This window comes from Ptychodera flava, chromosome 16, assembly GCF_041260155.1.
Source record: "Ptychodera flava strain L36383 chromosome 16, AS_Pfla_20210202, whole genome shotgun sequence".
Taxonomy (NCBI): domain Eukaryota; kingdom Metazoa; phylum Hemichordata; class Enteropneusta; family Ptychoderidae; genus Ptychodera; species Ptychodera flava.
In genome coordinates this window covers 9,691,840-9,718,197 of record NC_091943.1, presented here as the reverse complement: position 1 = coordinate 9,718,197, position 26,358 = coordinate 9,691,840, and the positions used below count along the sequence as shown (strand labels likewise).

At 36.1% G+C, this 26,358-nt stretch overlaps 1 protein-coding gene across 2 annotated transcripts; it reads left to right on the top strand.

Annotated features, from left to right (window-relative positions):
- Positions 1-3,617: 3,617 nt before the first annotated feature.
- On the top strand, positions 3,618-26,204 carry LOC139152764 (uncharacterized). 2 transcript variants are annotated; one of them, XM_070726091.1, is made up of 21 exons: positions 3,618-4,252; positions 9,362-9,484; positions 9,924-10,046; positions 10,887-11,015; positions 11,891-12,111; positions 12,999-13,196; positions 13,466-13,766; positions 14,172-14,356; positions 14,651-14,842; positions 16,418-16,562; positions 16,798-16,947; positions 17,652-17,796; positions 18,468-18,565; positions 18,799-18,962; positions 19,738-19,833; positions 20,225-20,330; positions 20,673-20,745; positions 22,201-22,258; positions 23,063-23,136; positions 23,877-23,952; positions 24,310-26,204. In XM_070726091.1, the coding sequence occupies exons 1-21, from the start codon at positions 3,820-3,822 to the stop codon at positions 24,472-24,474; spliced, it is 3,255 nt and encodes a 1,084-aa protein (XP_070582192.1). In that variant the 5' UTR covers positions 3,618-3,819; the 3' UTR covers positions 24,475-26,204. The 2 variants fall into 2 exon arrangements, with proteins under 2 accessions (XP_070582192.1, XP_070582191.1); XM_070726090.1 differs by having other exon boundaries at positions 3,619-4,252; positions 18,456-18,565.
- Positions 26,205-26,358: the final 154 nt, after the last annotated feature.

Genomic DNA, 26,358 nt, shown 5'->3' with positions numbered 1-26,358 from the left:
AAACAATTACAGCTTCATACTGAAGGCTAGACAAGCTTGGGTGCTTATCTAGGAAAATATAAGCTCCTCTCATGAGCGTAGAGAAGCGCACATATTACCGTTCCTTGATGACTTTGCCATTGAGTGGAAGACATTGATGTGAAAGGACAATTTCTTTGAGCTCAGTTGATTATCATAATAACGAATGAATCCAGAGGGACTGTGAAAATAGAGCATTATCCTCAACTCGATGATAACTCATTAACCAATGTCATTTACATTGCTGGGCATCTTGGTATTGGGGCAATACTGCAATGAGGTAATCAGCTGATCGATTTTGTATAATTGATGTTTTCTTCTGCAAAACATCGAAAGTTTGCAAGGTACGAATATCGATAAAGAAAGGCAATTCCGTGAAAATGTTTAATTAAAATGAAAGATACCGATATTTGTTAGGCTGTAGGCTTTTCAAACGATGAAGAGTTTATAAATTTTACGCTTACGAAGCTGTCATTAATTACCTAGTAACGTAGGTATTAGAAATGCTCAACAACTATATGACATCACAGACACTAGAACCACACGCACAAATGCATGAAATTTTACAAATGTACATTGCCTGATAAATGCTCCTTAACGTAAATTCGTTTGACAACCCTTTCTCCTAATTTTCAAATATATTTCAATCGTACTTGATTGCTTGCATCTATGATTTTCTTAATATCCATTAATGGCGTCTGTAAAGTCTAAACATTTTGGAAGTGCTTATCCTGAACTGCATGTTATTAAGAGCGATGCTTGGAATATATACATCAATTAACGACAATTTTAGTCACGCAAGAGGTACGTTTTCTGGATCAATACCGCAAAATCTGAAGCGTGAATCAACAGACCTCGCCCATCAAGGGTGGAGATACTTACTAATAATAACAATAACACGTGCACTCTTGGCCTGATATTCATATTTTGTAAATATTCAGCTAAATACGGTGTATTTGCACCTGATGAGATCACAGATAATTGAAAGAACAGGTGGATACTGACAAAAGCCGAAAGAAAAAAGATGGACAAACAAAATCATACAAAGTGAGACAATGACATGTGACACAAACGCCAATAGAATGACTGGCTGACGCAGAATCAGACAGGCAGTCAGTTCTATGGTAGGGCATGGATAAAGTAACTGATGTGGCATAGGAAATAAAAAGGAAAGTTGAGTATCTTGAACTGATACGGACAAAGAAGGCAACAAAACGACTACCAGCCAAAGAAAGGCCAGAATTGACTCTTTAGTAGATGTACAAGAACAGAGAGATATCGAAAAATGAGTAATTTTGCGTACCTCATCAATTTTTAAAGGTCATCTGCAATATCCAAACCTTGGACAGCCTCATTGATGCCTGACATTATTTCAACCATGATACGTGCATTAACGATAATTGAGGTCACTTTCCTGCAATTAATTTTGATAATAGATCGTCTTTGCTCTCGCCCCCAAAGTAATGGAGAAGCCACGGGATGATAGAGATTATAAAGAGAAATCAATTTATCAATTTACTCTGTATCTTCAGAGTGCCGATTGAAATGAAAAGGCCGGTGTTGTTATTTATGTATTGATACCGTGTTGTCATTTTATATATTATATTTATTCTCATGGAAGCAACCAAAGCACGAATTTTATACGCTTTTTTTGCTGAATTGCCAACTTTATTTTATGCTGGTTTTCGGTGTCCTTTAATACAAAGAAAAACATTTAATTGTTCCAGGCACCAGTTGTTTATAATAAATTAATCAGCAGAATGATAGTAAACGACACATCCGAATTAACTAGCGCAATCAACCTTGTCAAACAAGTGCAATAAAAACATAAAGGTATGCTCCTTTCACAACTTAAGATGAAAACATAAAAAAAAAAATTTGTCAGCCGAACTCACATTTTTCATGGTTTCTTACAGTGGCAAGCGACGCAGATTTGACGTTTAAGTAGAGCAGGATAGTTGTAGTATAAATTACATACTTTGTTCCTAAATTTACCTTACTTGTTTCAATGTTGCTTCACAAGCGGTAGGTTCTCAAAGACAAAAATAATAAATGCTACACAAACTCTTCACACTGAACCACCAGTTACCTAGTTGATTACCTACAGGCTTGTCTTATCAGTTACAGCTGACTACTAATTACATGTAATGAAATCTTAGAACGTTTGAAATTACAAAGCCCCAGACAGATACAGACGATGGAATGAAACACGGTACGGGACCGCGACCCGACTTTTTGCAGACTTCATAACTTTCATGAACGACTGAGTTGAGAAAAGCACTCATTTTACAAAATCAAGCCAATGTGCAAGGTAGACTTTATTGTTCATGGGTAGGGGAATGGAACAGCATTCACACTTCCTATGTGAATAGTAATGCTTGCACGTCAATGCTTGCATGTATACGCACCTACCTACCTACCGACCGACCAACCAACAGACATACAGACGGGCAGACATGCAGACAGACAGACAGACAGACAGACAAATAGACATTCTGTACATAAAGACACGGATAGATACGGACGAAACAACACATGTGAGCGGAGATTATCATCTGGTAAGGAGTTGCTGGGATCGTTGCTTGATAAATTGAACAAGTTTTATAGGGCCATGTGTGTGTGTGTGTGTGTGTGTGTGTGTGTGTGTGTAGTTAGAGCTTATGTGCTTTGCAAAACCTCATTGATAATAATCACAAAATGTGTCTATTAATATTTACATCTTATATTCTATTGTATATTCTCCTTATTAGATATAAAAGTATCTTCGGATGAGGTATTGTTTGTATTGATGATGTCTGTATCACAGTTAAGTATGCAGTAACAGTTTTCATCGTCAAATATATAATGTATCTGCCACTGCCTTTGCGTACAAGCTCGACGGTGGACTTTGATACTTGCAATAGTAATGAGCGTAAGGGGAGTCAATAAATTCTCGATCGGATTCGAACCTAAAGGTACGACACCTAATTACCTAGCGAAGACATCAGCAGTAAAAACTTGAAATACATGACTCATTAATGCTTGATTGATAAACTGCAGCTTACAATTAATGTGTGCGAGAAGAGGAGAGAATTCAATAAATTCTCGATCGAAGTCAAACCGAAACGTACGACACCCATTCGCACGGTGAAGATATCAGTTGCCAAAATATAACGTGCCAGATGGATAAACCGAGAGACAAACTGATCAACAGACGCAGGAGTGGGAGGTTCTATTTAGTTAGTCAGCAATTAAGCTAGCTATATTAAAGGATTGATTGATGGATGGATGGGTGAGTGGATAGGTGGATTGGGAATAGAGGGAACAGGGTACAGAACGAGTGTATTTAAAGAAGTTCAGATGATGTTGACAGAAAAAGGACATGGATAGAGGGATGAATGGATAGATGAATAGCAAGACAAAAGAGACATCGTAGAACTTGAAGGAAAGGAAACGGATCTAATATTTGGAAGACATTCAAGGTTAGACTTTTTGCACTAGTCCCCTGAGATCTCCACGAAAATTACATTTTATATTGTCAATTTTCATATTAGAGTCCATTAAAAGGTATTAATCTGCAGGTAGTGCGATTGGCTGCCTTTCTAGCGTTTACAAAAGGTCTCATGAGAAGTTCTTAATAAGCTATGGTGTCAATCGATCACTGTCAAATTAAAACTTATCATGATAATAACTATTGTGACAGCCAATGGTTTACAGTGTAGGGACAACAGCTTTCAGCTTTGTTAGTGGCAGTCACGTCTGCCAAATATTATTGTAAGGACCGTAGGTCTCTTCGTCTATTGGACAACACTAAACACAACGATGGAGATGCAGGCACAGAACGGAACGACTGAACGTAATCTCAGAATGGCGTCGATGGAAGCTAGTGAGGATCCCGACCAGAAAAACTGCAGTATTTTGGTGACAAACTTCGGACAGTCGACAACGTGCCATGGACTGCAGCAGATCCTCATCGGCGACTCTCCGTTCAGAAAGTTGATTTGGCTGGCCGTTTTCTTGACTGCTATGGGAGTTTTCACTTTCCAAGCTTATGAACTCGTTTCGCTCTTCCTAACTTACGATGTTAGAATCAACATGGAAGTCGGAACAGCGTCCAGCTTGCCTTTCCCAGCCGTGACTATTTGCAATACCAATAAGTTACGACTTTCCGAAATCGAGAGAAGTGTACATCACGAGTTGACGAAAACTGACCCAGAACATCCTGACAGTATTCATAGGCAACTGTCATACGAGAGTAAGTTGTACGAATTGGAGATTTTTTTTCTTTTTTACTGAACTGTAATTCAGCTTTTTTCAGCCAGTATTTTTCTAACCTGATCTCCTTCCGCAATGTTTACATTTTCAACTTACATTTTTCAATTTTTTGAGACATCTCTCACTTTACGATCCGTCTATACTACAATATTTATATGAGGCGTAGAATATTGTTTTCCCTTGTCCCAATAAACCATATTAAGAAATAAAACAGCTAAAAGTCAGTGAAAGGTTAATCTTCAACTGAAACTTTGAAGCAATTTGACATCAAAACAGGTCCAGTAACTATCATCATGCAAGGTAAATAAATAATTTGTCAGGTCAAGAAACAAAATGATAATGTCATCACAGGGTGATCTTGGACCACTGCTCATTGGTGGTCGTAGGTGAATAGAATTATGGGTAAACATACCCTACTGGCATGTTACATCCACCAAGATTGGTTTTAAGTGACACGTTAAGTGTAAAGCAGCAAAATCGCCAAATCATTGTCGTGTGTTAAGTGATCTGAGCAGTCTTTTTCTAAGAATCTCTGTCACACTAGCTTGTGTTCCTTGTACGTGTATGAATTCATCCCACATCAGACATGCAAGAATCGGTTCTCTTCAAATTTGACATAGGAACGATGTAATAAACACACCAGTCTAATTGTCAGTCTATCTACTATTATGTCACTATGTTTCATGAATAAAACCATACTCTGAATCGCTAACTCCATTCACAATGTACCAGGCAAAACGACGAAGTACAACGACTTCTATAGAAGCGTTGATTTGTTTTGCGGTACAATGAAATGCGGCCACAGAACCCCTTTTGGTTTTATCATGTGTGAAGCCATTATTAATGGACGCCTTAATTATAATCAATGAAATTTGCCTAAAGTATGGTAAACGATCAACAAAATCTAGGCAAACAGATACACGACCTGTGACATCAACATACCTTTGCAAATTAAATTGTTTCTCAAGCTGACCCCGTACGACAGTTAGGCAGTAGTTTCTTAGATTATGTAAGTCCATAGTCGTCGTTGAGGCAGGGTAGAAATGACATGACACAGTGAAAAAGAACTGTTCAAATGAGTTTCCGTTTTCGACATAATTGTACATATAATTACTCAGGAGCTACCTTGGCAGGTATTATTTAGTCACACATGCACTGAATTTGTTCATATTGTAAGGCTCTTGTAACTGAACGCATGTATTGACCAGATATGAACTGAAAATGCTCACGTGTTTCATACAGTTATGTGTAAATTTGAACCTTTGCCACATGTTTGCAACTTCATTGAAAGTATTATGATCAACATAATGAACAATAATCACCGCTGATTAATTCTCAAAGGTCATGAAGTATACAAATATGTAATTAGCTGAAATAAAAATATTAAAGTTCTTTGACTGCTGTCATTTATATAGCAAGTGTAATTACCGTTGGCCAAGTCCTTCAAGCCATATATGCCGAGCTGTGAAAGCTCATTAGATATGCAAATTGTAAATTAGCTGACATAAAAATGTGAAATGACTTTCGATATTGTTTTAACCAGGTATAATCATCAATGTTGTCATGTTTTGCCAACTTTGATCAAGTAAATCCCAGTATATATCCCTAATAAGCAAAGTTCATTAAATATGTAAATTAGGAATTGACTTAAGTAAAAATGCTTAATGATTGTCAATAATGTTGTATCATGGTATCTGCAATATATGTAGCAAGTTTTGTCAACTTTGGTCAAGTCAATTCAGATATATATCTCTAATTAGGAAAGTTCATTAAACATGCGAATTAGGAATTTGCTGAAGAGAAAATGATTAATGACTTTCAATAATATTGTATTACAGTGTCTGAAATGTACATAGCAAGTTACATCAATTTTGATCAAGTCAATTCAGATGAATATCCCTAAGTATGAAAATTCATTTAATATGCAAATTAGGAATTGGCTGAAGTAAAAATAGCGTCAATGACACTGCTCCCATCCTGGACTATTTAGTGTTTGTTCTCTGGTCAGATATTTGAACATGTGTGAAAGGGATAAAGTGCATGAAGTGAAAATACTTAAATGAAATGTACTGGAGACAGTGAAATATGTTTAATGTAATTATTCAGAATATAAAATGGGAAAAATACAGAATTAGATATATCGAATACTGTGATACAACCATTAACTCAACAAGTCATTTACAATGACATAGTCCCCACTTGTAATAGGAGTACTAGTCTTGATGGGGCAGGAAAATGTGGTCATTAAGAAGTATCATTGGAGTGTATATGTTGAGATCTATGGGCACATAGGTCTATGTCGTTGTTCCCAATTTGAAACAATGAGGCATGTCTAAGTTACGGTTCTAAATCGGGAAAAAAGATCAGACCTCTAGCAGTATTGGCCAGCCAAGAAATACATATGCGCATTATAAATGAGGTACAAGATGTGACATCTTAAGGTCTAATATCCTATCAAAATTGGAGGGTATAGAACTTGTGGTTACTGAAATATGCATATATATGTATAATAAAGGTCAAAGGTCATCGAGGTCACATGACATTTTCAAAAAAAAATTATATTCCTAATTAGTCCCTATATGCCAAAAAATCAGATCTCTAGCTCTATTCGCTTGCCCAGAATTAGATGTGTACATAATTAATGAGGTAAAGCGTGTGTTGTCATAAGGTCTCCCATCCTACTAAATACAAAGGACATAGCACTTGTGGTTACTATTTATTGACATAAACATATATTTTAGGTAAAAGGTCATCGAGGTCACATGACATTTGGTAAAAAAATTTCTCTCCTATAGTTATCCCTATATGCAAAAATCAGACATCCAGCTCTATTGGCTCGCTCAGAATGAGATATGCGCATAATTATTGAGGTACAGTATGTGGCGTCATAACGTGTCCCATCATACCAAACATGAAGGGTGTAGCACTTGTGGTTACCGAGTTATGGAAAAATATGTATATTGGAGGTCAAAGGTCACCGAGATCACGTGACATTTTGTCAAAAAAATTGTATTGCTAAGTTATCCCTATATACCAAAAATCAGACCTCTAGCTCTATTGGCTCCCTCAAAATTTGATATGCGCATAATTAATGAGGTACAATATGTGGCGTCATAAGGTGTTTCATCATACCATACATGAAGGCTGTAGCACTTGTGGTTACTGAGTTATGGACAAATATGTATATTTGAGGTCAAAGGTCACCGAGGTCACGTGACATTTTGTCAAAAAAATTGTATTGCTAAGTTATCCCTATATACCAAAAATCAGACCTCTAGCTCTATTGGCGCGCTCAAAATTAGATATGCGCATAATTAATGAGGTGCAATATGTGGCGTCATAAGCTGTCCCATCATACCATACATGAAGGCTGTAGCACTTGGGTTACTGAGTTATGGACAAATATGTATATTTGAGGTCAAAGGTCACCGAGGTCACGTGACATTTTGTCAAAAAAATTGTATTGCTAAGTTATCCCTATATACCAAAAATCAGACCTCTAGCTCTATTGGCTGGCTCAGAATTAGATATGCGCATAATTAATGAGGTACAGGATGTGGTGTCATAAGGTCTCCCATCATACCAAATATGAAGGGTGTAGCACTTGGGGTTACTTAGTTATGGCCATATATGTATATTTGAGGTCAAAGGTCATTGGGATCACATGACATTTTGTCAAAAAAATTGTATTGCTAAGTTATACCTATATACCAAAAATCAGACCTCTAGCTCTATTTGCTGGCTCAGAATTAGATATGCACATAATTAATAAGGTACAGGATGTGATGTCATAAGGTCTCCCATCATACCAAATATGAAGGGTGTAGCACTTGTGGTTACTGAGTTATGGACATATACTCATATTTAAGGTCAAAGGTCATCGAGATCACATGACATTTTGTCAAAAAATTTGTATTGTTAAGTTATCCCTATATACTTATTTTCACTTTGTTTAGTGTGATTAGATATTATTTTAGCTGAAAAAAGGGTCCAGGGAAAGTAAGGAAAATCCAGTATTCCACAGTGTAACAATTGGCTGAAAATATAAAATTTCTTTCAGTCTCTAGAATCCGAAACCGAATCCGAAACCGAATCCGAAACCGAGTCTAATTTCAGCATCGTCGAGCCAGAGTGTAACGTGGGGATAGCGCCCTCAAACCACAGATACCGGCTTCCCATAGACTACCATGTATCAGAAAAATTAAAACTGTGATAACTTCATTAATATGCAAGCCACGCCCACCAAAACCTTTTCAGTTCTAGCCATTTGAATTCTGAAGATGTCTACCAAATTTGACTGAAATACGTTCAGCCGTTTTTGAGAAAATGGACCAACAGACAGACAGACAGACAGACACACAGACGGACAGACAGACAGACATCGCTGCGACATATGCCCACGTGTGTAAACACGTGATCATGTATTGAAAATGACAATCGTCGATCTTCTGATCTCATATCAGTGCTTGTTGATATTGACTATTAAGATGATGTTGTTCCTTTGTTGTGTCTGGTTGGTTCATCAATTTGATGACAGCTATCGCTGACAGTGGAGGAAGACTTTAGAATCAAGAGACGGAGTGACGTCACGCCATGTTTACGTCACACACATGTATGACAGATTAAGTGATGACAACCATCAGAAAGACATTTTGTAAATAATTTGCATTTGACCGCAGACTTCGGCACATCAAAGTAAAGTTATTAGTAAGGATTTGTAAAACATATATGAACAGTTTAAATATTCATCCAATGGCTAAAATGGTCGGTGTCAAACACATCAACACAAACACCATCTATTTAGTATAATACTTTCAAACGAGCAAAACGTTCGAAGCAGTCGAGCGTGCAAGAGTTCAATTAATTCTCAAAAAGGGATAATAAATAGATGATGATTAAACGCCTTGTTTCACTTGAATCCACTGATATATTACATTTTCTAATCTTACTAGAGTTTGTAATATAACTATAAAAAGAAAAGGTACAAAAAATCGGACTAGATTACTCAAGCTTTACAGGAACATGCATACTCTTCTTTTCCCTGTTTAATTGAACACACTTTACCAGAGGCAATCCACTATTCTTACAGCTCCATGTTTGCAAGGAGATCACGAGTGTCGCGATGGCGTACGGTGCATCAAGCCTCATTTGAAATGTGATGGTTATTTCCATTGCTGGGATGGTTACAGCGACGAAGTCGGATGCTCTTATCGTAAGCTAGAGATTTATAACATTCCGTCAACGATATTTACTAATTTAATCCTTTTTGGGAACTTCAAATTTTACAAGCTGTAAAAATGTAGGGACTTAACATTGGTTGGGTGCCTTATGAAGAAATGCATTTTTTCTCTTGCATTAAAACCTCTTGCAACTATGATAAATTTGTTGATCGATTTTAAAATAATTTAGAATATTGTGCACATTATAGATGATTTAAAAAGTAATTATTTATCGATGAGATATCTACGACTATTTAAACGGACAAAAATGTCTATGTATATAGTTTCCATGTCTATGTATATAGTTTCCAGAATGCGAATATTCCACGTACCCCTGCATTAAAATGAAGAGTCAATATCGTTATGAATACAAACATTCTTACAGATAAAGTTCTTTTGAAACTCTCACTCTTGCATTTTTTCTGTACACAGCTCCTTGTGGGAGTGAGGAGTTTAACTGTGGACAGGCTGGTTTTCATGGCATTTGCATCTCGAATGAAAAACGCTGTGATGGTGTCCGTGATTGCTTCGATGGTCGGGATGAAATGAACTGCAGTAAGTCTAAACAACTTTCTCTGTAAAAACTTCATTGGCATTTTTCTCATGATGGTTTGGTTGTTTGTAACCTTTCTCAACTGTTTTCGCCATCAGAGCAAATTTGTCAGTTGATAAATGTTAACAAATGGGTCGATGTTGTGAAGCGTAAAACAGTTTTCAGACTATAACCTAATAAATGCAACATAACTTTACAAATAATTTTTTAACTTGATCTCCATGTTACGCTTCAGTTTTTTCTTCTTAGCTTGAAAGAAAGACAAAAAGAGAAAGACGGCGAATGAGTATAATAAAGAGTGTAAAGTATGAAGAGTGCATATATATATATATATATATATATATATATATATATATATATATATATATATATATATATATATATATAATATATATATATATATAGCGGATGAATAAAATTGCACACGTCTACTGATCTGCTTGTATATTTTCTGTTTATTCTGTTGGTAATTTTGATACAACGTTTCGTCCTAAAAGTAGGACTTCATCAGGTTGAAGATGTCTACAAGGGAGAATACAGACAAATACAGAACAGTGTAAGGATAGTGTTGATCCTAATTAAATGCTAAACGGACTTTATAGGCTGAGTAAATTTGAAAGTTACAAAGGATATAGAATATGACAATTCTTACCGTTTATGTGTGGCGCAGATGGAAAGTGGCGATTCAAAATTGGCGGTAATGGTTATTTATAGTGCCTGTCCGATATATATATATATATATATATATATATATATATATATATATATATATATATATACGTATGTATATTTATGAACATATGTGTGTGTGTCGAGTTATTTACTAAAATTGTGCATTCCAGCTGTTTGTTATGGTGGCCGACAATGTGACGTTGGATTGGATAGTCATGCGTCTAAGTGTATACCTGAAGATAACATTTGTGACCGGTTTCCAGACTGCATAGATGGTGCGGACGAGGAGTCTTGCGTTTGTGAGTAATATTACTTTGTATCTTTTAGTACTCATATTTATGTCAACTGTACAGACCAGGATTTGGTGAACAGCTACGCTATTGTAAATAAAAGGATTTGCATTAACGTATAGGATATTCTGCTGATGAAATTTTAGTTTACCTTCCGTTTATACTGTATTACCTGTGTGAGGTGCAGAATCTTGTTTTCCCATGTCATGTCCCGATAATCAATACCATACTTTTCAATATTTAGAAATAATAAGATAAGGGTCAGAAAAAGATTAAGCTACGACAACGAGAGATTGCTCACAAATTTGGAAAAGAAAAAAGTTGAAAATGTGAACAATGAGTTGAATTTCAGTTAGTTTTCTTGTCATATTATTTGATGTGCGCAAAATTTTGCTTTAATGCTTTAATTCATAGTGATTGCATTTCTCATTTGCATAAGGCATTTAGTACCTATTTTACCAGTATTTTTTTGACGTTATGTTACGGGATTGATTGTTAAACTTTCTTCACTGCGCCATTGCCACCTGACTGATAATATTAATAGACTCCCGCTGTAGTTAAATCATAAACACATGATTTTAAAATCCTATGGGATTAGTATTTAATTGCTAAAGTCAACTGCTTTTTGTCAAGACAGCAAGAAACTAATTTTATCATACATTCTACGGAAAAAATATCCTTCCTTCTTTGGAAAATTAGAGGTGATTATGACAAAATGTCAAGACAAGACGTCTTATTGAAGAAAATCAGAAATCTACCTATCGGTGAATGTCACAAAGATTAAGTAATCTGGACTTAGATATAAATAATAGTGCCACATTCATTGACAACTTGTAGTATTTTTCTTATTACTTTTTGATATTGGTTGTTATTTACTATTGCAGTAACTGACCAATGTGAAATGGGTGTATTGTTTGCAAGAAGTGACCCGTCAGTATTGTACTCGAGAAATTACCCAAAGAAATACGACACTGATTACACGTGCGAGCTGCGTCTTACCGCAGAGACTGGTTTTGATGGCTTGCAAAGTAGTGATTGTATCTCACTGGCATTCCTCGAGCTAGATATTGAACGAGGCAAAAATTGCCAAAGGGACTACATTGAGGTTTGTTTTCGCCCACTTCCTCGTCTTCCCCATGGTTGTTTCGGGAATATATTTTCTTTTCTCAGCTACCTCTTCCTGCAGTGCCGAGATTTCTTGTATCAAAGTGGTTAAGTATAGGGTCTGCACGCCAATCGATCATCGTGTTATTTTTTTTTTCAAAAGTGTAGACTCATGGTAATACAAAATGATTAGAAAAAAGCCATCTACAATCATGTCCATACAAAGTGCACCACTACATTGATAAGACATGTTATTAGATTAACCTTTGTTAACGTTAAGAAATCAACAATGAAGCGATGTCTAATTCCTAAAACCGACTGAATTTTGAGGAAATCGAACGAGCCTTTCATTCTGACTTACACAGCCATGACAGTGACAGCCTGGATTGACAGCCTATCCATATCAGTCGTTAAGCGACCGCCTAGTGGTTCTTTACGTACCAGAAAATATCTATATCGCACCTAGTAAATAAGTTACAGCCATAAGCAACAATACAACTTCAAAAACTGACAGCTGTTCCCTGGCGAATATAATTAACAGAAGGATCTGGTCATCGGTTAGGGGATGTTAGGAATTTGTAAATTTTGTTCTTTATGTGACACTAAAACAATTAATGTTCCATATGAAACTTAATTTTTTATGTCATTTTACATTCCTATTGTCATACAAATATTTATAAAATACTATCTCTCTGAGCAAATCATGAACTAATATTTTTATGTCTACTTCCTGCTAACTGAATATGATAACTTAATATGAAACACATTACAGGTTCAATTATTATTATTATTATTATTATTATTATTATTATTATTATTATTATTATTATATTATGTTGTTGTTGTTGTTGTTGTTGTTGTTGTTGTTGTTGTTGTTGTTGTTGTTAGATACGAGACTATTATAATCCGACAATTACAAGGAAATATTGCGGAAGCAGAATCCCGCCCTCATGGACGTCGTCATCTCGTGACGTCATTATCAAATTTGTCAGCAACGGAAAGAAAACTGGCAAAGGCTATCGTATCCAGTATTCCCTGGCAACGTGTCCTCCATCAAAGAAATGGGCTGTATCCCCTTGGACTGAGGTCAGTGTCAAAGGCTAGGTCGAATACGCAGAGCGAGTTGAGGTATTGTCGGATATTTGAGAGTACGATAAAATGACTCATCTCATTGAATGCATTCAGATATAGTCTCCTCCATCTGTAACAAAATGGATGATTATTCAATGTATTTTTTCTTTATTTGATTAGATGAGAAATATTAAGATTCTTTGCTGTTGGAATATACTTCTTTCACTTTTCTGGTATTCATGTTTCCGAGAAAGTTCTAATTTATTTCGTCTATCCTATCGCAGTGTTCCAAGACTTGTGGTGGGGGAGTTCGAAAGAGAAATGTTACATGTTCTGTTATTGAATCAGACGATCCCTCTATGGACTTTGCCGATATGTCCTTGGATAGCGGTGAAAATTTTGACAATCCTCTTGTTGAGGGTTCTAATGGAAAAATGGTCGTTGCTAGAGGCACGAGGGGCCACTATGACTCTCCTGATACCGGTGATTATTTTGCTGACGAGGGAGATGTTAGTCGGCGGTGTACATCAGCCGGATCTTCTCCGGAAAGAGTTGAGTCCTGTAATAACACGCCGTGTTCCGGAGGTGAGCGATTTATCGGCTTCTTGTTCTCGTCTCTACCTTACTGTGATGCATGTTATTTTAAATATCTTGAGTGCAACAAATACAAAAGTGTTGAAGCATAAAACCAGAATTTGTTTAAAGAAACCCAGCACTCGCAACAGAACTCATAATGGGGTTGCTTTAGCCCCACAAGACCTATAACCTTGGTCAGTTCTTGTATATTTTATGGTATTGCTTTGTACCAGCAGTAGACTACGTTTGATAAAGAAAAGGGGCTTGAGTGAGAGCCCTGCTGTAAAAGCCGACCTCAATATTCATTGATCTGGCTAGGGTTTTCTAAACGTCATGTTTTGGGTTTGATGTTCCTTGTGAAAGAGGAACGAAGAATTAATTCTTTTCTCTCGATTACTTTCTGGCCTTTACTAGATACTATATGCGGTCAGCTCTTTGATTCATGTTGCACAGAGATCACGTCCCCCGGCTTTCCAAATGGTTACGCATCGGATCTAGACTGTGAAGTGACTATTGTAAACTATGGTGGGTGTATCGTTCTCACCATAGAGGAAATCGATCTGGTAAACAGTGAAAATTGCCATAAAGATTACCTAGAGGCGAGTATACAATTCCTCGTTTAACATACCGAATCAGAGGAAATGGCGCTTTGATCATAATGTTTAGAGAGAATACACCATGAGAAAACGCTGTCATTATCTGATGAAGAGACTATCATATCGGTAGAAGAAGTAAAGTCTTAAACTCCACACTGACGTCAAATTCGTGCATAGTTAAGATTCAAGTTTGAGGAAAATAAATATTTAGGAAAGTTGTGTAAACAGGAACTTCGCCAATACTCGGCCTTATATTACCGGGCAACTATAATAGCGGTCGTTCTGTTCTGTCTGTAGTATAGAGATCTGCTTTCGGATGAACGCGTACCAGAACGCCTCTGCGGTCGAGATGAGGGCGTGCAATACTTTTCTGCGTCGAGTTCACTACGCCTTACTTTCCACTCCGACAGTATCTTAACCGGTAAAGGATTTAATGCATCTTATGAATTTGTCCAGTGTGGCAGTTGGCATATGTCTCCCTGGCGTGGGGTAAGTGACATAACTATCCGTGTCTCAATTTTGCCCCTTTTCAAACTAGAATATGTAGAGGTCTTTACGGAAAGATGATCTCTGACCGCCTTTCCAAACGACCCCTTGAAAGTTGTTTATTGATAAGAATACCAGCGACAGACTGCACGTTAGATGTCGATAGAGACGAAACAAGAGGGGTTACTCAATTTGAGTTTGTCGCTCTAAACACAGACAAATGGACTGTCTCTCTATTCGTCTGTGCTCTAAAGCACTAACTTACGTAGGTCTGATGCTAATGAATGTAATGACAGCAAAGTTTCTTTTCACATCCTATCAGGCGTTGTGATTGATTCTACTTTAAGTTGGAATGTTCACGTTGATAACTTACGTACGAAACTTTCTGTCGGAATTAGTATCCTTCACAAACTACTCTATTTAACACCGCGAGACTAACACTTCTGGTTGTTGCACCTTGACTTTCTTTGTTTGTTTCACTGTTTGAGGCAATACTTCAAAGTCAAATCTTCACAGTATTAATTACATACTCAAAAAGGGCAGGATGACTAATTTTAGGAGCAGACAAGTTTGTTCCTTCACACACAGTCTTCTTGACATTACACTGATTGCCGATTAACCTAGTTGTACTTGTCTAATTTACAGCATTATCGTTATTGACTTTCAAATCTTCACCCCCTTAGTTGACTGACGTATTTCATCGATCACCCGTAATGCCAGTCACGGTAATTTGTATCTTCCAAAAAATCAATAGTACAACAGGTCAAAAGTCTTTTTCTTTCCATGTTGCGAGTATTTGGAATTTCCCCGTCCGATTATAAACAGCAGGTCACAACTTTGTCCATTTTCAAAGTAGATTTGCGTAATTATCTTATGATGAGGTTTTCAAATGAGTCAGATTTCTTCTGTGATTTAATGAACACGTTACTCTCATAAGCTTATATTTTGTACATTCGCTATGTGTTCGCCATTTATACGCATGTAAATTTTCAAGCTTTTAGAGGGATCTAATGGAAATTACAATATGATTCATTTGTAACTCAGACTACATCATCTAAATCATCATCATCATACTGAATTAGGAAATCCTTATTCGTTTTGGTAAAGAAATTCCTAAAGAAGGTCGTCAACATTTACTTTTATGATCGCTGTATTTGCCGTGCAAGGCTCATAGTATGTATGCCAGCGTTCTAAGGCGGAAGAATAACCTCTTCCCCAAAACAAAACTGTACGAGTATACATACTAAAAGTCTCCTTCCAGCATACCGTACGTATGACCGATAAAAGCGAGAGTCAAGAATGTCAGTAAAACTGACAACTTCTGCTTGGCCGTTGCCGAACGATGCTAATATGAAAATGATTTTGCAATCTTTTGTAAATTAATTAATGAATTAATTAATGAAACGAGCATACTTCTGATCAAAGTTAATGAATTTATGTAGCATTGTATTATATCATTCAAACGCCAAGGTGTCCTTCAAAAGATATGACCGAGTAGACACGAGGGTAATCGCAAGACATAGTTTGACGCATTAGACGATGAAAATCTTACCCTTTTATGTTTTCCCCTTATGACAGTGCACCTTTGCTTGTGAGTATGGTCAGAGTGTCAGGCAAGTTCAGTGCGTAAGCAGAAACTCGAATCGGCCAATTGAAGACACCTTCTGCCAGGGCGATAGGCCTGCTTCCGTCAAACCATGTGAACGACAGATGTGCGGTAAACGTATGTAGGATTACAGCTAATTTTTCAATAAAAGAATTTTTACAGTTTTTCCAAAATACGTTGTCCTTTCGTATTGACATGATGCTGTGAGATACTACACCATTGTCTGCAAACTAATGTAGGCAATGCACTTCAATTGTCGCTACTGTTTGTAGCTACTTTCATATCAATATAGTATTCCCTCTGTGAATAATAACTCACCAGTATCCCTTTACCCTTTTTCTGTTTTCAACAGGTCCTGGTGGAATCCAGATACTCGACAAATTGTTCGAGAAATACGGACATATCTCTGACGATAAGAAACTATATGAAAATTTCGAACTCAATTATTACAAATCAAATAATTTTGATCGCGTCCAAACATTTCCCGATCCTAATTGGAAAGGTGAGTTCTCGTTTGTCAAAACGTAAGTTGAACAGGTTCAGCCTAACATTTAACGCACAAACATGACACTGCGCGTTCTTTCAAAACCATGGCAAAATTCTTTCAACATGTCAATTGAGGGAAACAATTTGTGAAATATGTCTTCGCATTTAGATTGGTACTGACTACGGCTTGTAGCATGGTTGTAACTTAGAATTATTATTTGCTATTCGTGTTTTCAATGTCAAGTAAAGTTTATACTCTCAAAAAATATTTAGGATACATAGTATTCAGCTTATCGACTCAGCCAGTCCATGTACATGTGTAAACCAAAATCTGCTTTTAAACTGTGAATTCTGATCTTAATTTGGATTTGAACATAACCAATAACAGTGCATTTCGACATTTATTCACCGTGTTTATACTGTAGTAGATGTTTTGACAAGTTAAATAGCAGTAGTTACAACATGCTATTTGGAGTAGAGAAAGGAATTGCAGTTGATTTAGATAATGAAAACAAATTAAATGAAAAAAATATCAAAAGTCAATTGTCCGAGTTTGATGGGAATAATTTTGCATATATTACATTTATAATGAAGGAATTCAAAGAAGTTAATGTAGACAGGGCCATAATTTAAACTACATATGGTGTTGTCTGCATATCCAGGACAGATTTCAGTGAGCCATGGCATCAGTACACTTTCAGTATGGTTCTATGCATACAGGTTTTCTGGCATACAGCACCAGCCCTGATTACAGCGACTTGCAAAAGGTACTGCATTTGGACAGGGACGAAGTTGCTCGATTTGGTCACCAAGCCGAAGACTTTATCCTTCAGTGTTCATTTGACGAAGTCTATTGTGACCACAGGTCAGTTAGGTGACTCATGATACTTTGATTACATGTGTCAATTTGATTGATAAGCCCTCGGATTGATTCTTTAATTGAAAATTTATATAGTCGCATCCAAGAAAAATTAGCTACAAACTATAATAATACTAGGCCCGGGCTTAAGCTTTATTGTGCAATTAACTGAGGAACGATAAACGTCGAGTATTTGTGTGGTACCTGACTGATAACATGGGCTGTGTGATGACTAACTGCAAACATATCAAAATATACAGATTTCCCAATGGGAAATTAGTGCTCGATGCTAAAGCAGAGCGTTATAAATAATAACACAAATTACTTTGTACTTTATATTAATACTTCGTACTTGAAGTTATTTGTGTTATATATATATATATATATATATATATATATATATATATATATATATATATATATATATATATATATATATATATATATACATTCATATCAAGTCTATCAAGGAAAGTGTTTAGAAATATAGGAGTTTTTTTTATCTAATAAAAGATAGCTTTAATATATAGGTCAATTCTTATTCAACCTTCGCCTTTGCGTTTGAGACAACTGTCTGTGACTGAGAACTGTCCTCATTAGCGAGATATTTCCGAAGACAGGTTTGAGAAAAGACTGACATTCGTTTGTTCTTTTCACACTGACAGTAACTTCTACAGATTTGAGAACGACGTCTACGGTAACTGCTTCACCTTCAATAGTCTTCAGCAGAATAATCAGACAACAGTGACCTCAAGTAGACCCGGGAGTCGATACGGTAATACCACAAAATAGTTCTCGAAATATATGTTTTGATACGTGTATCGAGACAAAGCCTGTAACAGGTCAATTTCGATCCTTCTTTTTTGCCAAGCTTTGTCTGAAAGTGCTGTTAAAGTCACTCACTTTATTTTCACGAAATTTTGTAGTCTGTGACGCATCACAAGCTTTCAAAGAACAGTTTTTTACTCGGTGGTGTGTCCAGTGGCAGTAACATGTGTTTCTCTGTAGGTCTGAAACTGACGCTGTTCATCGAACAAGACGAGTACATACCGCTTTATGGGCAAGAAGCTGGTGTGCGTGTGTTGATCCACCCGCAGGACATCACACCATTCCCAGAAGATGAGGCCATAACAGTCGCTCCTGGTTTGAAGACATCCATCGGGATTAGAATGGTATTGAGAGTTTCATAATTACTTTTTCCTAAACTTCACGTTCAATATTTACTTCAACATTTGTCCAAACTTGCCTCAGGGGGACACTTTAAGTCATTTCCTTCCGTGACAAATAAATCAGGCGCTATCGTGCAAAAGTTGGTACCACAAAAAATCAGTGATGACAGCCATTTTGAATTTCAAGTGACATTAAATATTTGGTAATTTGTTTCTCTGGTATCAAGTTTGCCAGTGATCCATGATTGTTACTCTTAATTTCCAAAAGGAACGGTTTGAAGCTCCCTTACGAAAAGATGAGCAAAATTTCATTATCAAGGCATGTAATACTTTAACAATAGCTCCTCCACTTTGCGAAAAAAATTAAAAAACTTGCCAAGAAGACAGTGCTGTTTGCTGCTGTTTTAATAGTCTTGATGATTTGTGATACCAGGACTGCATAACTTGAGAATGTACAGTAATTAAAAAAAATTAAAGCGATTGCAATTTCATCAAAGCTGCTATTTCACAAGTACCTCGGATTAACATAAGTATTTTTTCGATGTTTTTAAGAGTTTCCTTGTCATTTAGCCAGCTTTAAGACTAAATAAGGCTAGTTAATAATTTTTTAATCTGTCATGTTATGATAAATGCGTCTGAATAATAGTTGTCTGTATATTCAATTTCTTTTCAGTAGAGCAAAACCCAACTTTGCGTGTTAAGGCTTTTCTAGCCGATGTTTGCTCCCCGTCTCTGAACAGTGAATTAAATTGATGATACACACACATTCTCCTTGCAGGACACCATTAAGAGTCTAAGTGAACCATACACCAACTGCAGCAATGACGAGGATTTTGAGTCGGTGTATGGTGAAGGATACAAGTATTCAGATATGGTATGTTTTATTATATTTCAAACGAAACAATTCTAAGTCACAAAACAGAATGATTATGTCCTAGGCCAATTGAGAATAGAAAATCCCTCCTAATTGTCTATCCGTAGTCTTTTTGTAGTTGTCGATCGAAGTTTGGCCAAGTCGTAACATCAATCTTTCAAGGCATGTTCAAGTTGAAGGTATTGCGTACGATTAAAGGGTTAGATATCGCGTTTATTCAGTGTTTACATGTTTGAAAGATAACGAAGGACAACCTAATAGAAAAGCCTTTAATCGCATAAAAATAGATAAAATTGTCTGGGAAAGAAATATAATGTTGAGGTATTAAGATGGAAAGAATAAAACTCCGATTGCGTTCGTGGTTTGTTAAAATATCTTCTTTGGTTTGTAGGATTGCCACAAGACCACAATGCAACAGTACATACGTGATGAATGTGAATGTGTGGACACCATATACTTAGAAGGAATACCCTGCGATGTAGCAGACTTTAAACAAGGCAAGACTATATTCCAAATCATACCTCTATTCTCAGTCATTCTACATGTCACTTTGATAGCACACCGCAAAATAAAGCGATAGAAAGAAAAGCCGTTTGCACGCTAACACTGTACCTTGCTTACAGTACAGTGATGGCAATTGAATGCTGCTGTGGACTGAAAATTAACTTTCAACTAAAAACACATGATAAAACATGCATACAGATTGTATTGACGGAAAAAAAGAACACTTAAACGTAACTTTAGAATGAAAATCTAAACTTTACGTTAAGATGTATTCTGGATCATACTCATCAAAGGTCATTTACTTTAACATTACTGTTTTCATTATGCGAGCACAGAGCAGTGTCGTCAGTTGATGGAGTATTTTTACCAACGAGGGTTGATATCGAACAACTGCAAAGAGCCTTGCAAGTAAGTAACTCTTTCCTCTACGTTTGCCTTAGCAGAAAGAGGATATCAAAAAGTGAAAGTTTTACAGTTTCTGTTCACTTGATTCTCTCTTCTAGTTACCTAAAAGGCTATCAGAATAGCAATCTGATTAAAATCAGCTGTAGAGTACGGCGACGTCTCTGTACTTTTCGGTTTTCTCTTGCTGCCAAATTATTTCAGCAATGTTTGTGAGAGGCGACAGCAAGAGAAAACCGAAAAAGTACAGAGACGTCGCCGTACTCTACATCTGATTTTAATCAGATTGTCAGAATAGATAAGATGAGCAGTTGTTATTGAACATTGATAACCGGAAAATCAATAAAACCTAATTAACATTCCGTTAAACGCCGGACGGACGAAGAACGAAAGACACTGACAGACATTCATGTATTGAATAATAACCGCGTCACTGGCAGATGAGCTAAGTTGTATTGTGTCCCAGCTTTGCGTCAAACAACAGAAAGCAAAGTGATATAAATAATATTGTAGTTTCAAGCAATGCATTGGTTGTACAAATAGTTGGTAACAAGCAGGCTTTAAACTTCAAATAACCTAAGCTATGTCAAAGGTCACTGAAGACGTGTATTCATCATGTCAGGCCGCCATTAATTTTATGAAATGGACGTTCAATCATTAAAAAAGCAAACCTATTACTTTTCTTATTCCCCGAAGGAAAATCAATCCCCTCTGATTTCTTAAACTTCCGAATCGATTAGTGCTCGATTTAATTTTATCTGTGATATATATTACTCTCACACATTTATCGTCAACCTCTTCACTGTAATGATTTTAATGTTACCATTTGGCTATTTCATCTAACTATATCATCTAGTATTGCCCGGCAGTCATGAAAGCAATGGAAAAATTACTATACTTATCACAAGAACAGTGTTAATTAGTTATTTACGGTGTAAAGAAGTGGTTTACACTGTCCAGTATAAGTACAACAATAAACATAGTAAAACAAAAATAATTACCCACATTACGGGTACAACAACGTCAAGCTTTCTGGATCCAAGTAAAGTAAATGACGAAAACGTACATCCGGGTAACGTGTGTGTGTGACGATAGCTCCAACACGTCATTTTGTTATACGAGATTACACGTTAATAATGAAAATAGTCGAGAGCAGAGAATAAAAGTTCTATAATGACTGGCAACATAGAAAACAACACAACAAAATGATCAGAACTTAACAAAACCATAAATATCAATTATGACTGTCGAATGTCCTGGTGTTATTAATAACATATTCATCAGGGTGATGAACGTAGATCTCTATGATTTCAACAGCGACAGTGAGTACCAAATTATTTCAGCAATGTTTGTTGAAATGAAGATGTCTACTATATGCCTCTAGAGGGCGCCAAATACTACGGGGAATGTTGACTGTAATTTTAGATGCGAGTGACAATGTGAACTGTTTGCATATTTCAGAGCAACCAAGTACAGCAAAACGATGTCACAGTCAATGTGGCCGTCAAAGAAACATGTGGTGAGTGATATTTTCTATTCTGTGAAAGTTTCATAGGAGAATTTTCTAATCACATTCTGTAGAAACATATGGTCTTCTGGCAATCTTATAACAAACTTTGGGATCGGGAATGGTTTATGTAATTAATGATAAATAAGTATCCTTTTGGTAAGCTAAAGCTATTGGTGTGTATGTTTATGTATTTTTGTTATTTTTAGGAAATTGAATATTTTATTCAGTTCCGTCGATGTCAACTAAATACATCAATTTATGTCTGTCTTCTATCGGCAAATTTTTTTCACCGAGCAGTCTTTACAAAAAACAAGGACAACTTACACCACTACGCTACACATTCACCAAAATTCAGCTTTTATCTGCTGGCATCGATCATATGCTTAGCTGCTCATTTAACTGTTGCCCAACTGCTCTTGAAGACCTCAGCACTCACAAAATAACTAGAATGTTTCCTGAGCTGTCAGTGGGGTTTATATTCACAGAAAGTCCTTAGCATCTAACAGTTCGTGGGGGAGTATCTTATTTTACTGGCTATGTCACATTATCAAATGAAAAGTCCGTTAATTAATCCGTGAACGTTCTCAATTGATTTGTTCACAATAACACGAGACTGATCTTAAGATATTCTGACACGACCCATTCTCACGGTAGGGGATAAAAAATGCGAGCGAATTTCTTTGCAGTTTTTAGACGTCAGCAACTCTGGGTTGTTAGCTCAACGTGTTTCTTAGTTTTGTTATAGTGTATTTGATTTGATTCGATTTGATGTCGTGTTTGTCATTTGTTCACGTCAGAATCTATATTTTACAGGGAGGTGTGATAAAGGTGTTGCGTCCGATAAATGAGAAAGTCCGCAATATCGTCGTTGATGAACAATCGGCAAGGTAAAGTAGTCCAGTATTCAATGACAATCACCTTTTTATAACTGTGAACTGTGCCTCTGCTTTCTCTGTTTAGGATTTCTCCATTATTTACATTTTGTCTGTATAAGAGTTTCTTGTCCTACTCGTAATATCATGTCGAAATAGATAGCATTCAGCTTGCTAAGACACCTGTGTATGTGTGGTGGCCAATGTCGTTATTGACGTCTGAATTCTAATCAGGACTAGAAACCGCTTGTAAACAATAACAACACCAAGAGATAATCTAGAGATAATGTTTGTGCTCTGGAACAAAGTATCGAAAATATCATCAAAAGTGACGACTCTTGTCCGTTAACACGGTATTGTGGCATTTGACATCCAAATTATGTCCAGTAATGAGACGCAAAGAATATTCGTTTACCTAAGAAAACTTTCATGGCACTTCAGGAACCCTTTTTAACCTCAGTCTTTTGTGGTGAATGTTTAAATAAACTGACATTACTTCCATAATTCTTAGAGATGATATGAGAAACTGTTCCTTTGAAGTTTCCGTAACCTATCAGTACACCGTTCAACCCACTCTACACAACCTGAAAGCATATGGCAGAACATTCGATGCAGAAAATTTCACCTATTCGATCGATTTTTTCCGGTGCAAAATGTATACTCTTGATAGGCGGACCGTCTTCAAAATGTAACACAAGATTTGAAGAAATTGAAATGAGAATTTTAATAGTGTATTAAATTCGATCACATTGCAGAGAAAACCTTGTACGCCTGGCTGTATACTACGAGGAATTGAACTATCAGAAAATCACGAAGTTGCCTGCGTATACGGTAAACTTGTTTCAGCTATCAAAAATTTAATTCTGAAAATTCATGACAATCTTTGTTATCGCGGCATTGAAAGATAAACGCATTCTAGCAGTTTTCTGAGAGATTATCAATGACAACGGATAATACTTTATATATTCTGTATGGTTTCTCAAATGTGAAACTTGTGTACGGTGAAATATGAAATAAACTGTCGTTTCGATGTAAAACCCTTATCTTTCTGTCACGAACGCTTTCATCATTTCTGATACACTTTCAGCAAAACAAATCAACCATTTGAGCGTCTTGAAGTCGTTTTGTGTGTATCCATTGGACTTGTTGCTGCGGTATTAATTTTCATTTCTGTTATTTTTACGTCAGATTGAGGAACTGTTGGCAGATCTTGGAGGTATTCTTGGACTTTACATAGGAATGTCGCTGATCACAGCTTTTGAAGTCTTGGAATTGTTTCTGAATGCCCTCCGCCATCTTGCCAAGAAGTTTTGTAAACCAAAACCTGAAGAAGACGGCCCAACTTATTTGTAAACAGCGAAAACAGTTTTATGACTTAGGGATCCATCATTGTAGATAAAGGAAAGATTGATCACCATATATACTTCAAACTTCATAAAGTTCATGGACTATTTAAAAAAATAATTGATTTGGTATTGATATGACATTGGAAGATGAGCAAGATCCACTCTTTTCTGGCTGGTTTTTTTTTTTGTCTTTTGTCAAAATGACACAGAGATCTTGAAAAAACTTAAAGACAGACTTTAATACACAATTAATCTGACACATACTCAATTCATGCTTATGTGAAGGTGTAATTATTTTAAAAACATAGGCTGAAAATATCTCATGATGTCTTAATAGTTTGTTATATTTCTCGTATTGCAACGTTGCCATAACAATTATCGAGTAGGTTCGAAAGAGAGATTGAAAATTTTGTACTGAAAATACACTTTGCTCATTGCGTAGCGACATTCACGGTGCTAAAGTGAGCCGTGCACGTTTAAACTAAATCTTATGAAGCTCTTTTAGTAGGTTTACTTGAGGTTTTAACAACAGTAAATAATTGTGATAATTTAAAACGTCGTGTTTACGTTTTGTAGATTTATCTTGTATGTTTACAATTGTTCGCCATCAGTCACCCATTTGATGGCCACGTGCACTATCACTTTACACCCTCAAGACTTTCATGTATATTTTCATCACATTTCAAATGTATAAAAACGATCCGTCTGCACCCGACTTATGATAAGCTTGTAGCTCCTTGAGCATCAAAAACCGTACGTTTAGTATAAAGTATCACTTTTGTACATACATCAGCTGAAGCCCCATGAGCTATATCTTTGAATTGGATTTTTTAATAAGATGGTGTTAAATTAGAAGCAAAATGAGTATACACACAAATTGTGAACAATAGAGCGAATCCATCGCCAATTATTGAAAGGGTGACATTGTCAAAGACTTGAATTATTCATGAAAATTAAAAACCTCTCTGAAGATTTGATGGTATTTTTATATTTTTAATAAGCCAAAGATACAGCTAATGGGACAGAAAGCTTAGCAGAGAGGATTTCTTGCAGATTAGATAACTGAGTATCGTGATGTGCTTTTTGTCCCTACGCACATTTCCACGTGTACCAACACTGTTTTTGGCTAGCGCCCAGTCAATTGAAATGAAGATTACCCACCAATTATTTAGCTATTGTAATAATGTAATATTAATATAATGTTTGAATTTGATGGTAAACATCTTAAGTAATAAGTAAACTTTGGGACTGCTAAATAATATAAATATATTGTCATTTTTTTCAATGTTCATACTATAAAGTAATGTTTTTAGCAAGCAAAACGCTCAGAACATTGCCGTAGATTACATCACGGGAAATCATCCTTCACTCTCTGATTCTATACAGGGAGTGCACTAACCATGACCTTGAAGTATTACAGTAAACTTGACGTGTTCTTTTTTAAGATTGCAGAAAAGTCACTAAATCAACAATTTTTCTTCCAATAGTTTCATTTCATAATTACTATAAATTGAAGGAATATTTCATTGAAATCACTGTTGGTATGTAAGCACTGATTTTATGTTTCTTTACCAAAGGTTTATTTCTAGCGCCTTTTTAATGAAAAATCAATATAATGTGTTTAAACTTGACTAAACATTAAGTTATTTTTTGTCTTGAGTATCCGACGAGATATAATATTTATTATTGTCTGTACTCTTAACATTGCTCTGTACAAATGCAAATCGTAAATTGAATGCATTGAGATGCCTTCTGTATATTCTTTGTGTGATATTAAAATACCAAAGTTAAACATGTTGTAATGTTGTGTTAACGTGACAAACATTGCTTTGCAATTTTATAGCAGACAAGATACTTATTTGCATGACAGGCACGACAACGGCAACCAAGT